Consider the following 14,722-nt stretch of genomic DNA (forward strand, 5'->3'; position numbering starts at 1 on the left):
AACAAACCGCTTATAGGTTATAAGTCTAGTAACAAAGGGTCATCTGTAGGGAATGACAGAATTCATAGACACTTAATAATGTGGTAAACAATGATCAAAAAATTACAGGTATTAGCCTGAATCAGTCACTCTCCAAACTACATTTTTACAATAGTATGATGTCAGAACGAAAAGAAGGGGGCTTCGATTTCACTTTTGTTGCGGTGGCTCATATTTAACAGTCGTCATCAGTAAATCACAGTAACATCTGGTTCTGAAAGCACGCATACACGCCTTGTCCTCCGGCTAATCTGGTGACTAGTGGTGTTTTACGGCCGATGATGTTTCGGAATTGCAGCACAGGCAAATAAAATGTGCGGTCGTAAAATTAGCAGCCACAAAATATATACTTATGTTCTCACGATAAAGAGGAAGTCTATTTTCATATGTAAGTTCTGACAGTTTAACAGACACACGCGCACACTTATGGCATATGAAAGGGTTTGTGTGACTGGGGTGTGAGAGAGAATTATAAAAGTGTTAATGTTTTATTTGTGGTGTTCTTTGTCCTTTGTGACACTCATAATTCACACTTACACACTTCAAAAGGGTCTCCAGAAGAAACACTAGGGGGCGCTGAAAGACCAAAAAAACAATCAAATCATATCCTGCTGTTTCTAAGCCTTTTTTTAGTTTAATGTGCTTTGTTGGGCACTCAAACATCGGCACCACATCAGAACCAAATGGAATTTCTCTTTTTTTTGTATATTCTTCGCTGATGTTGAGGGAAAATCCAATTTTGTGGACAGGACTTAAACACGGTATAAAGTAGTAAATGGATTAAATTAGCCAAACATATTTAAAGGGATAGTTCACCCAAAAATGAAAATTCTGTCATTAATTACTTAACCTAATGTCGTTCCAAACCCGTAAGACTTTCGTTGAACTTCGGATCTTTTTGATGAAATTTGAGAGCTTTCTGTAGTCTCCATAGACACCTACACAACTGACACTTTGACGCTTCAAAAAGTTCATAAAAAGATCGTAAAATTAATCCATATGTATTGAGCGGTTTAGTTAAAATTTTCTGAAGAGACACGATCGCTTTATATGATAAACAGATTGAATTTAGGCTTTAATTCACAAATAAACATTCATCAACTCGCACATCAGTTCTGGTAAACGTAAGCTCAAACATGTTCGCTTGACAAGCGAGAACCATTGAGGTTCATTCTCGTGTTACGCAGCACGTTTGAGCTTCAGCAAAAACCAATGAGGTCCATTCTCCTGTTACACAGCACGTTTGAGCTTCCGCAAGAGGTTTGGTTTCGTGCGACAAGTAGGTTCGGTTGAGCTTCTTTTCATGTTCGCTGATCAATGTTTATATGTGAATAAAAGCCTAAATTCAATCTGTTCATCATAAAAAGCAATCGTGTCTCTTCAAATTTTTTTTACTAAATCGCTTGACTAGTTTTATAATCTCTTTGTGAACTTTATGAAGGGTGAAAAAGTGCTAGTTGTGTAGACTGTCAATGGAGGGACAGAAATCTCTCAGATTTCTTTGAAAAGGTCTTCATTTGTGTTCGGAAGATAAACGAATGTCTTACGAGTGGATGACATGAGGATGAGTAATTAATTACAGAATTTTCATTTTTGGGTGAACTGTCCCTTTAATAAAAAATGCAAGGTAGCACCACAATATTTTTTGGTATTAATGGTACTTCCATGGTTTTATTTATTTACTTGTTTTCTGCCATCAATAGAGCTATTTTCATGGCAAGAAAAGGGGAAAAATCTGTTAAAAATAGGTAAATAAATAAACAATTAAAAAGGGATAAGAGATAAATAAACTAGATAAATTATTTTATACAATAAGATACCATATAAATATTTTAAAATTTGTGCATTTAAAAGGTACATGAATATGGTAATCATTTAGTACAACGATACACTACTGTTCAAATGCTGGAGTAAGTACTTTTTTTAAAAGAAAATAATACTTTTATTAAGCAAGGTTTCATTACAGTTTTTCTCAATTGTTTACACACAAATACTGGTACTTGAGACACAATGACCACAATATGTAACTCATTCACCAACCCCCTGAACCAATTCTGCTAAACTACAAGCACAATTCCTGCTTTACACTCAAATTGCAGTTCTAAAACACACTTTTTTTCAAAACACTACACACAATTCTCTGCTTTTGGCACAATTTTCATGCAGAAAATCTCTTGTTTTCACAAGGAACACACTTCCATTCAAATATGCACACTGACTCATCACATGGGCAAACACCCGTCACACAGTTTTACAAGTAGCAATCAGAGCTTTAGCATAAAAGGGCAACAGGTGAGCTCTACTGTTTTGGAGCAATGGATGCCAACATTGGAAAGAGGAGGAGGACGGGGAGGAGGAGGACAAGGGCGAGGGCGAGGAAGGCCAAGGACCGTAATCTCTGATGAGATCCGAGCCACTTTGGTTGACCATGTGGTCAACCATGGTCTAACAATGAGGGAGGCTTGGTAAAGAGTACAGCCAAATTTGAGCAGGAACACTGTAGCATCCTAGCCTGGGTTTCCCCATACTGCCTTGCTCGCAGCGCGATTTTATTCACGCTGCTAGGCAGTCTGGACACCATGGACCAGATTTTCCCCTGATAAAGGGAACCAATCACAGAACGGGGAGGGAGCAGCAAGACGATGACAACACCGAAGCAGTACGTTTATATCTATGAATCCAACATGGCATCAGACTCGACGTTACCTTCTACCCTCATGTTTATCTTGCACAAACGGTAATATTCGCTAAACGCCATCGTGCACAAATAAATCTTTGACCCATCGTCTTTTTCCTCGTTGAATTTCTGTCACTCTACATACGTCATCTGGTATAATTGAAGCGATTGGTTATGAGCTACGTACAGGCGCATTTGATAGACATTCATAGCGCCCAATAAACGGCTCTGGGCATTCGTAATCCACGCCTCAAATACGAGAAAATGAACACGTGGTTCCCAGACCAAGTCTCAAATGAGACTTGGTCTGACGTTAGCCAGGCTAGTAGCATCCATCATCCGGACTTTCCGAAATGAGAATAGGTAAGAAATCTACTCTCACTAGAAAATTGCAGTACTCAATGAGTACAGTAGTACAGTATTGCCTGTGGACTGTTCTGTAGGACTGTAAAAATAAAGTATGTTTCAAGTATTTGGGAAATGTATTCCTACACAGTATTTACAGTATATTACTATTTGCTTGGCAGAACTGAAATATTACCAACACAAGGTGGTCGGGAACGTGTTCTGTCTCCTGAACAGGAAACTGAAATCATGAACATGGTCCTAGAAAATAATGCCATAACATTACGGCAAATACAAAGAAAAATAATAGAAAACAATGAGATATTTCAAAATACTGACAGCTTATCAACACTGGACTGTGTTTTGCCCAGAAATAATCTGAGGATGAAGCAGGTCTACAGGGTGCCATTTGAACGCAATTCAGAAAGAGTCAAAGAATTGCGATATAACTATGTGCAAGTGAGTCCTATACAATCCCACAATTGATGCATACTCTCAACACTGTATAAATTATACATATTTTTACATTGTGCTTCACAATAGTGACCACTCCATGTCTATTCCTGATATTGTCATGTGTGTTTCAGAGAGTCCTTGAGCTAGAGGTGGCTGCAGTGGAGCACCAGCTCATCTTCACTGATGAGGTTGGATTCAACCTCACAAAAAGACGAAAGAGGGGAAGGAATATCATCGGCCAGCGTGCCATTGTTGAAGTCCCCGGCCAGCGCGGAGGGAACATCACAATGTGTGCAGCGATTACCCACCACGGTGTCATCCATCACCATGCTACCCTTGGCCCCTAAAACACTGCCCATCTGATCACATTCCTGGACACCCAAGCCCGGTACCCGGGCTGCTCTGGTTTGTAACTGGTTCACTGCCCACCCACGCTTTTTAGTTGTTTATCTTCCTCCATATTCTCCATTCCTCAATCCTATTGAGGAATTTTTTCTGCCTGGAGATGGAAAGTGTATGACCGAAATCCACAAACGCGTACAACCCTTCTCCAAGCTATGGAAGACGCATGTGGAGATATAGCAGTTGATGCTTTTCATGGCTGGAATCACCAATGCTAGGCGATATTTCCCCCGCTGCTTGGCCAGGGAAAACATTGAGAGGATGCAGCATAGTTTTATTATTAATTTTTTTACTGTAACTGTATACAGTAAATTCTTCTATTGTTTTGTATGTAGATCATTGTATGTACAACTTTGTGTTGGTTGGGATATACACTGTGTACACTGTTTTTGTAGGAAAAATAAAATAAATTTGTTACCGTGTATTTGTGTGTTCTGAGTATAAAAACAATATTCTCAAATATTTTACAACTCACTTATGTATGTACTGTCTGTAGTAAGTGTAACACTGAACAAAAAAAAGGCCTAAGTCATTATGATGAATGGAGAATAAGTGTTTTACATTGAGCACATCAGTGTTCAACTGGTTCTTATAAATGTCTATTCATATGATGGTTTGTGTGTGTCATTTGAAAACAAAATACCATTTTGAGAAGAAATAACATTGTTTTGAATGTAAAGTTTCATTTTGCAGGAGAATTGAGGGGTTTTGCCCATTGTGTGTGTTTTTTTATTTGTGTGTAGAGTTCTGATAGTATGAGGCATGCTTTCAGAAAATGTGTGTAATCGAGAAAAACTCAGATAAATAAATCCATGTTTTAAGCAGCACAACTGTTTTCAACATAATGATGTTAATAATTTTGTTTTTACTTGCGTTACACCAAATCAGCATATTAGAATTAAGTGTAAAGGATCACATGAAACTGAATATTTGAAATTCACCTTGACCATCACAGGAATTAATTCAATTTGAAAGGGGATTTTTCTGTTATTTTAATAGGTTCAGGTTCACATTTAATGTTAATAAAGTTGTTTGCACAAAAAACAAACCAATAAACAAATATATATGCAGAAAACCAATCATTTTTAACCATCATTCTGATCCTCTCTCTGAAATTATTTATTTTTAAGGGGCAGCCAACGGCCACTGTTATGATTGGCTAACGTCACTGCATAGGAAACAGTATCACCGCCCACTCACTATTGCACGCGAGTAATGGTTCTGAAAACTGAAATCTGTGGCCCCATAAAATAAACCATCAACTTGCTGGGATCTTTCTGAAGTCTGTAAACGAGCTGTTTAAACTGGACGCGTCAAAGCGAACATTCTTTCACTCTTTCATTTGTCCCGTTGTCGACAGACTCAAGGGCGTGGAATGTGTCAAAAACTGGACGCACATCTTTATACTGTATCCAGTGTTGACAGTGTCAGTGATTATAATGAGTTCTATATGACGTGATGAGACACTCACATCCAGTGTAGGCAAATGTCAGCCGTTAAGCAACAGAATGCCAATGGGCGGGGCCTATGGTGTGATGATGTACTATTCCCTGATGTCGTATGCAAATGTATTTTAACGTGTGACATCACAGATCCCGAATTATCAAAACAAGCCATTTTCGGAGCTTGATTAAAAAAAATTTTAAGCTATAAAACTTGCAGGATGTAGACCTCTAATATGTCAAAAGATCAAGTCAAATTTGATTTCTCATGTCATGACCCCTTTAAAATATATTGGAAAAGAAAATGTTACGAATATTTCACAATATTTTCAAAAACATAAATCTTACAGACCCCAAACGTTTGGGCGGTAGTGTATATAGCCTACATTAAAAGTCACATGACTGTCACATTCCTGTCTTTTGTAAAGGGCAGTAAAGACTAATTTACAGGTACAACAAAGAAAACAAGGTTGAAAATTAATGTTTAGTTATTAATGGGAATGAATAAATATAGCGAAATCAACATTAACCAACAAAATGAAAAGGTTTTTTAAAAGACGTTAATGCATTTAACTTGACATTGACACTAATAAAAAAGATGTGTTCGTGTCTTCTGGAGCGTCTCACACATGACACAGCATTCTAAGAACGTGGAGCTAGACTTTTTCTCTTCCACTACCCGACGTTTCTCTTTTTTAATAGCAAAAATGTGTTCTGTGTGAAAGGCCCCTAAGACAATTGTTTTACTTTTCACAAAGCACTAGGCTGTCCAAAAGACAGTTGTGATTTCTCAGGACACCTTTCAGCAATGTGTATCAGGTAATACTATTGACATTTTATGTGTGGCATTTCAAAAAATAAACCACTTACAGCACCTTTAAATATCATCAAAACAAGTATGAAACAGTGAAGATGAGAGAGAGAGAGAGAGAGAGAGGAAGAGAGAGAAAATCGCGTGACTGGCTGCTGTTGTCCCAGACTCCCAGTGAATGGGTAGGTCTCCTCCTTTCAGTTGAGTGGTTTTGGTGGACATTTACTCCTGGCTGTGTGTTCACGATTGACGTCATGTCTACCCTCTGTGGTTGACATGGCACCGCCATGATAACAGTTGCCCAAGTCAGCTTTTCTCTGTCTCTCTCTGTTTCTCAAACTCCAAGTTCTCTTACTCTCAGTAAATCATCCACAGCACCGTCAGAATTGCATATGGATAAATCACATGACTTTACGGGGAAGGTCAGTAATGCACACAGAGACACGCACAGCCATTATCTGATAAGATAAAGTGCTCTGTGGGAGTAAGTTCACCGTCAGTCAAACAGAAAGGCGTTTTACACTTGGAGACAGAAAGTCTTAAAGCACAAATGTGAACATACACACACAGGAGAGCGCTTTGATGTGCAGATAACTTGAACTTGTGATCTCTGGTGTGTTATATGCTGCTCAAACACTGTGTGTGTGTAAGCCATCTTTGCTGCTTCATTGGCTGGCCAACATTATATGCGAGTGTGTGTTTAGTACCTGGTTCTGTTGTCTCTGCCGCTCCTGTAGCTGATCTCTCTCCTGCGTGAGGAGGCGTAGTGCTTTCTGAAGCTCTTTGCACTCCTGTTGAACTTCCTCCACACGCTGCTGCTCACAAACACACAGATAATAAGCCAAAAAAGAACAGACATAAGATCTGTTCCAAAAACGAATGAGCTGATTTGCAATCTACATAGGCAGCTGCCTTCTAAGACAGCATCTGACTGTAATGGAAGTTGATAGATGACTGATTTGACACTCAATGTTTAAAACTTCCTTTTTGCTAAGATAAAAGTTTGATACTGTAATAAACATTAAAACTCAGAACACATGAATATTGGCTAAAATCATCCATGTTAATTAATCGGAACTACTTTTTAGGGTGTGTTCACACTTGGCATGTTTGGTTCGATTAAAGGGTTAGTTCACCCAAAAATGAAAATTATGTCATTAATGACTCACCCTCGTGTCGTTCCAAGCCCGTAAGACCTCCGTTCATCTTCGGAACACAGTTTAAGATATTTTAGATTTAGTCCGAGAGCTTCTGTGTTGTACGTCACACGTAGGCTCACTATTGGCCGACGGTGGTCATGTGTGTGATGTGTGTGACGTACAACACAGACGTGCTACGCTATTACACTACGTGAACTCACTCGAGGCCCAGAGAGAAGGAAATGAATTTTTGGGTGAACTAACCCTTTAAAACGAACCCTGGTTCGATTGCCCTGTCAGTGCAGTTCATTGCAATTCAAGCGGGCCGAGATGGGCTGAACAGATGGGCCTCGGTCCACTTCCAAACGAACTCTGGTGCGGTCTGAATGAAATATGAACTCAACACGGACCAAAGACATGTAAACGAACCAAAAACAGGAAGATGAGACCCTAAAAAGGACAGAATGCTCAAGCATACCTGCTTTTTCTTGTCATAGTCGTGATGTTGCCATCACAGTTGGATACAGGCATCAGAACCGTGTCTCCTCGCAGCAGATGTTTGTGTGTGTGACTGCAGGGATTCCTGCTGCTGTTTTGACTCCTTTACTGGTCAAAATACCATCATATGTAGGCTACACATACAACAAGCTCATTTATCCCAGCACACAGCATAGTTTGTTGTGGATGTTTGGTAAGTTCCATCGCGAAATATACATAATAAAAGCCGACCAATCAGGTTGTGAACACATCCCTATGCCATTAGGTTCGGTATCTTTTTTTTTTTTTTTTGCCCGGATTAAACGAACCAAGCGAACTGAACTCCAAGTGTGAACACAACGTTAATCAATGCTTTTTACTACTGAACTAAACAATTTTTTTTATATTTATGAATGTATTCATTGTCATCATGAATGTCATTTATTTTTATTCACTCTAATAAGTACCTAACTATGTATTGGAACAGGGCAAAGGTTTGCACTCTTGTGTGTGTGATTTGCATACCTCAAGTAGTCCGCTCTTTGTTGTCACAACTAGTATGTCCGAGTTCCCCTCATCCTCCACTGTCAGTAGCTCCTCCCCTGTGGGCGTAGCTGGGCGGAACTGGAACGGCGTGCTCGCACCTCTGATCTCACCCGTATGTGTGACGTAGCAGAACTGATAAAACTCACCATCACTACGGGGAACATAATAACCTAGGAAACAGCATGCAGAGTATCTGATTTACCCAGTTTTGTCTTTATCGAATGTATTCTCTAACTAACAACAAAAAAGCCATTTGAAAACTAAGCAAAACATAAAACACTAAATGCCCCAACAAAACAAAACATCAAAGATTTAATTAGCAACAGCTGTCTAACAAAGGTGCAGTATGTGGTATTGACTGCTAGTGGTTGAAATGGGTACTGCAGTCTAAATTCAAAATATTGGAGAGATATTTTATTCACCCAAAAATGAAAATTCTGTCATTTATTACTCACTCTCACGTCGTTCCAAACCCGTTCTGTTCATCTTCGGAACACAAATTAAGATCTTTTTGATGAAATCTGAGAGCTTTCTGTCCCTCCATAGACAGCTACGCAACTGACACTTTGAAGCTTCAAAACGTTCATAAAGGGATCATAAAACTAATCCATCTGAACGGAGCGGTTTAGTCAAAATTTTCTGAAGTGACCTCATTGGTTCTCGCATGTCAAGCGAACATGTTTGAGCTTCCGTTTACCACAACTGATGTGCGAGTTGATGAATGTTTATTTGTGAATTAAAGCCTAAATTCAATCTGTTTATCATATAAAGCGATCGTGTCTCTTCAGGAAATTTGGACTAAACCACTCAATACATATGGATTCATTTTACAATCTCTTTATGAACTTTTTGAAGTGTCAAAGTGTCAGTTGTGTAGCTGTCTATGGAGGGACAGAAAGCTCTCAAATTTTACAAAAAAAATCTTCATTTGTGTTCCGAAGATGAACGAAAGTCTTACGGGTTTGGAACGACATGAGGGTGAGTAATTAATGACAGAATTTTTGGCATCTACTGGCCTACTAACATATAACCGGAAAGCTACTTGCAAAACAACAAAACAAAAACAGATGATCTGTGTCTTTATGAAAAGATGAAATCTTTTTACTTAAAATAACAACAAAAATAATAAAATAATCAACCTGGTTTGTGCAAAAAGCAAAAAAAAAAAAAACGTGTAGTCATAATGTAATAACATTAATAATAACACCCATTTTCACAGGCCATTCAAATCATGATAGATAAAAGCAAGTTTGACCATCCAATCAATTCTCAAGAAAAATATTGTATAAGGCATTACATATTGACTTTAGGCGTGAGTGCATACCCTGAAAGATGATGGTACGGTGAACAGTGGATCCCTCAGTGTAGTTTTCAGGCATGGGAGACCAGAGGAACGTATAGTAGTCTCGTGCACTGCTCCAGCCCACCTAACACACACACACACACACACACACAGAAAACATGAAGTGAGTCAGAACTAAAGCTTCCGTGACCAGACCAATGAAGGCCTTTGAAAACAGTTACAGTAAAACATATAAATCAAAGAGTTTGGCCATAACAATACAAGTGAAACTACATAAACACAGAGACTATATAAAAGTTTAAGGAACACCCAGTCAAAACAGAGATGGAAAGAGAGGGAGAAAAAAGACAGAAACATTACTTACTATCAAAACATTAAACACAGGCAGTCTCAGCGAGAGATCTAAAGTCCTAATACTTTGTGTCATATCAATTTCATAGGTTATATATATCAATAAAGATCAGGGAGGAATGGAAACACTTAGCCTCCCTTCTGCACTTCTTAGCCAGCAGCGAAAGGGGGGCACAGTGTGTGTGTGTGTGTGTGTGTGTGTGTGTAAGGTTGGAAAAGGAGGCGTAATGGAAAAAAAGACCGGGAAAAAGGTGAAAATTTTACACTTGCTTCAAAGGCGCCTACAATTGTGTGGTTACTCTAAAAAGTGTGTGTGCATGTGGATTTCATCATTTCTGCCTTTGAAGCAAGTGTAAAATCTTCACCTCCAAAACCACCCATTGTGGGTGCGCAAATGAGTGATTATATGCTTTTTTAAATTAAATATGATGGAAATGAAGTACAGATTGTAATCCACCATCATAAACATGCCACATACAGTTACATCTTACAGTTACAAACAAGATACACACACACACACACACACACACACACACACACACACAAAGTCAGCAATTTGTCTTCATAATTTTTCACAACTCTACCTGACATTTACTTTGATTACAATTTATCACATCTGTAATCTCTTTTTTACGGAAAGTATTCTGCTTTCATCTGGCACACAGTCATCTGTGAAGAAATCACCTATTAATTACAGAGAAGAAAAGAGGAAAGAGAGAGAGAAGGCACCCGAGTGTGTTTCAAACAAGCCATGCTTGTACATACAGGACCGATAAATGATAAATTAAATAATAAGAGGGCTGACGTAACTATAAATCAAGTGCATAAGAACATGTTCGGCATGTGCGCGACAACTTAATTATATAGTACCTGTCTGAGTGTGTGTGTGTGTGTCTGCGCACAAACCTATATGTATGTGTATATGCATGATTACACAGCATTTTTGAGAATTGCTTAAAGGTAGCCTATTTTTTAACGTGCCTCAACATCATCCTTAATAAAGAATACTATGTACGTTCAGCCTGAAATATTAAAGAACAGAGATTTCCATTTTTTTAAAACCACTGAACACTTTATAAAACATGCACAGGGAAATTACAAGCACAAATGAGCTGCAGCTTTCTATAACTATACAAATAAAAAGATCAAATACAATTATTTAGATATAATAATAACATATATTATATTAAAAAAAGCTCTATTAAATGATATAAAACTGAAATTTTCAACGAGTTTCAATTATTTCAATTATATTTTAGCTAATTAAAAAAAAATCTGCACACAGAAAATGTAAGTAATTTTTAAACTGTTTATGCTATTCACCGCTGTCTGTTCAGAGCAGTGCCTTCTCCATACCACCAGAGGGAGCCTGTTGTTCACTAAGTACAAAGCACAGGTTAAGGTGTGTATTAAATGTGTGTGTGTGTGCCTGAGAATAATTCCTATATTCCCTCATTGATTATTTGAATATGAGTCCATAGATATTGTCAAAATGTATCCATCCATTCATTATTCAGTCTATAATAAGTCTAACTACTATTAACTAAATATGATTTATGCATGGCAGGTAATACCTGTTATTTCACTAGATACAAATATGACAAAAGAAAATACTAAAGAAAAAGCATAAGGAAGGATTCAATTGTCAAACGGCAACAGCATCCAGCACAACAGCACATGCACGCAAACAAACACACACACACATATTCACACCGCAACCCTTTTCCCTCATAAACTAACCATCAAAAACGAGTGATATTGAGTGGATTAAACATCTTTTTTCCAATCCACATTTTCCCCTGCAGCCCACCACTCTAAATGCTGTCTGGAAAGATCTGGTTGATTTGAAGTGCTTTTAATACGAGTCATAAACTGTCATTGTATCTTAACAAGATGTAAAGTTTCCGTGCACTCATTTCCTCTTGATTAAGTGCGAGATTAAATTTCAACATAAAAGGAAGAGCGAGAGAATAAATCGGATGGAAGGATATCGTTTTCTAACAAAAAGCATTCCTGTGTTATGAAAACCTGAATGTTGTAGGCCATGCACAGACCAGATATTTGTGAACTTGGATTAAATAATATATATACTAACCTTAAAGATGCCAACCCAGTCTTTGGGATGTGGGGTGATGAAAGAGGTGAGTGTGTAATGACATTCAAGCGCTGCCTGCGGGAGGAAGCTTTTCCCAACATTCTGGAAAATGACATGGGCGAAGTTAGATGTCTCCATGACAACACTTCCTCCTCCACCTGCAGATACTCCCGTATTACAGGCTGACGACATCATAAGTGCTCAAGGAAAGCCTGTGATTGGTCTATCTGAAACAAGAAGGAATAAAAACTCACAAAGAAATAATGAAGATTGAGATTTTCTCTCATAATAAAAGGGATCATTTTCAGTCAAATGGTCATTATTGCGAAATAAACCCCAACTGGGAACTGTATCACCTTGAAGGAGTTTTTTTTTTTAATTAATATTTTACATTATTACTTATCTATTTACCAAATAAATAACAAAATGGACTTGAAATATTGATTTGATTTGAAATTAATTATTAGTGCTGTCAAATCGATTAATTGATTAATTGCATATAACATAAAAGTTTGTGTAGGCACAGTATTGTGCAAAAGTCATTTGGCACGTTAGTATTTTCATTAAAAAAAATGGTTTTAAGACAGTTATTTATATATTTATTATATAAATAATTTATATATTTCCTATGTCAGTAGGAAATATCAGTTTACATTTCCGAACATTCCTTTTGCCATTAATTGTAATAATCCAGTGATAGTTTTGTATGCACAAGGAGTCTGACAACATCCATTATGCTCCACATGGAGATCTGATCTCACCATCATCGAGTCTGGGATTACATGAAGAAAACTGTGGCAACGTCTCCAAGACTCTTGAAGAAACCGACCTATATATATATATATATATATATATATATGTGTGTGTGTGTGTGTGTGTGTGTGTGTTTGTAACTGTATATATATATACAAACTTTTATGTTAGATGCGCTTAACCGAGATTAATCGATTTGACAGCACATGAAATGATCTTATCTTACTTGTAGAGACCATGGTTTCACCCATAACACAGGCACAGCTATGTAAAAACATTGGTTTTAAAGAAACGAAAAGTAACAGTGTTGCCCTGGAATTTTTTGGAAACATTTGTTGTGATTAACCAATCAGAATCAAGTATTACATAAAGCTTACATAGATGTTCATTTTAATTCCCGAGATGTTCACATAAGTTTATATTTAGTTCATGATGTTACCGTGAAAGTTTAGTGATATTATAGGCTAGAGGAGTTTTAATTGAAAATTGCATGATGGTGTGTTTAAGCAATACACAAATTGCAATAAACTATATATCATTCTCTACTGAATAAAAATTCAGTTATTAGATGCTTAAGTATTTCCTAGCTGACATACATTTGGTTTACGCCTAAGAGCAGCTGCATGAAGAAGACCTGGCCTGTTTCAGGCCGGATGGGGCGATGCCGAGAAGGCCTGTATAGATGCCAGTGCTGCTGATGCTGCTGTCATCACTGTTCAGGCCTTTCACCTCAATGACAGCGAGAACGAATCAATATAGAAAATGATACTCATTACACGTAACATTCATTCTAGATCTTACTAAAACATGATATTCTTAAACCAAAAGCCACTTTCTAGATACAATTTCACTTGCATCATGTTGCTAACTACCAAGTCACTGCGGGTTTTAATGATAGTTAGAAGTATACTAGATGATACAGCATTTCTTCTATATATCATTCGACATAATCACTGCCTGTGTCCTTAAAGGATGAGCTGATAAAATGAGTTTTAATCACTGCACTGCAATCCCACCCCTAAAATACATCGAGATGGGCCGCATGCAATTCCATCATATATTTCCAAGATTATCGCTATATGTAAATATTATAGCCGTCGCTCAATAAGTCCGTTATACCTGTAATCCATGTTTACTTGAAGATCTGTAACTCTTGTTGGTTAGATTGCAAGACAACGCAGATTAAGCGAGTCTCTGGCATGTAGCTGAACCGGGTGTCAACATGTTTTGGGAATCTAGAAACGTCATTGCTACTTCCGGTCGGTTGCGCCCTGTGATTGGTTTATTTACTCTTGTCACAGAAATTCGCTGTTTACTATTGGTTAGTGAATAACCCCAACAAAATAGGGATGGGACTGGGAGGTCCGACTCTTTTCAGCAAATTCGGTTCTTTCAGACTGGAACCGGTTAAAAAAACTCGGTTCACTTAAAATTTTCTGTCTATTAGCTTACTGGTTTCGTTCGATTCGTAAACAAATCCTTTCAATCCGACTCAAAAGGACGATTCGTTAACGATTCGGGCATTGCTTCACCAAAACATACGTGGGAATTATGGAAAAATGCCAATCATTACCCAAGAAGTTTTGGAATATAAAATGGTCATTATGCAACCTTTGATCATTTAATATATTTAGTGTGAAATGATATTAGGAAGTTAAAACTTCCTATATATGTACGGCTGTGCCTGTGTGTATTAAAAGTGCATAGTGTAATATAGATAGTTTTTTAGTACGTATAAAGTATGACTTTCTTGATACTGGATAAAATATTTTTAAATCATTTTTGAATATTAACCTCACAAACAACAGTTTGTAGTGAAGATATATTTTAGACATAACTATTAAAAAATTGCCACGTTTATAAAGGGAACCCTAAACTATTGGTGC

General features: G+C 37.6%; 1 protein-coding gene across 3 annotated transcripts in view; it reads right to left on the reverse strand.

Moving 5' to 3' along the window:
- Positions 1 to 14,098, reverse strand: part of tax1bp1a (Tax1 (human T-cell leukemia virus type I) binding protein 1a) — a 32,831-nt gene extending 18,733 nt beyond the window's left edge. Inside the window, exons 1-6 of one of the 3 annotated variants that reach the window (XM_084424173.1) lie at positions 13,956 to 14,088; positions 13,433 to 13,565; positions 12,084 to 12,310; positions 9,659 to 9,761; positions 8,314 to 8,504; positions 6,880 to 6,987 (exon numbers count right to left, since the gene is read on the reverse strand). In XM_084424173.1, coding sequence (XP_084280299.1) covers positions 6,880 to 6,987; positions 8,314 to 8,504; positions 9,659 to 9,761; positions 12,084 to 12,278 — 597 coding nt within the window. In that variant the 5' untranslated portion in view covers positions 12,279 to 12,310; positions 13,433 to 13,565; positions 13,956 to 14,088. Of the gene's footprint in view, positions 1 to 6,879; positions 6,988 to 8,313; positions 8,505 to 9,658; positions 9,762 to 12,083; positions 12,311 to 13,432; positions 13,566 to 13,955 lie in introns of all 3 variants that reach the window. The other 2 variants (XM_084424172.1, XM_084424174.1) reach the window with 2 other exon arrangements.
- Between the last annotated feature and the right edge of the window lie 624 nt (positions 14,099 to 14,722).

This window comes from Rutilus rutilus (assembly GCF_951802725.1).
Source record: "Rutilus rutilus genome assembly, chromosome: 11".
Classification (NCBI taxonomy): domain Eukaryota; kingdom Metazoa; phylum Chordata; class Actinopteri; order Cypriniformes; family Leuciscidae; genus Rutilus; species Rutilus rutilus.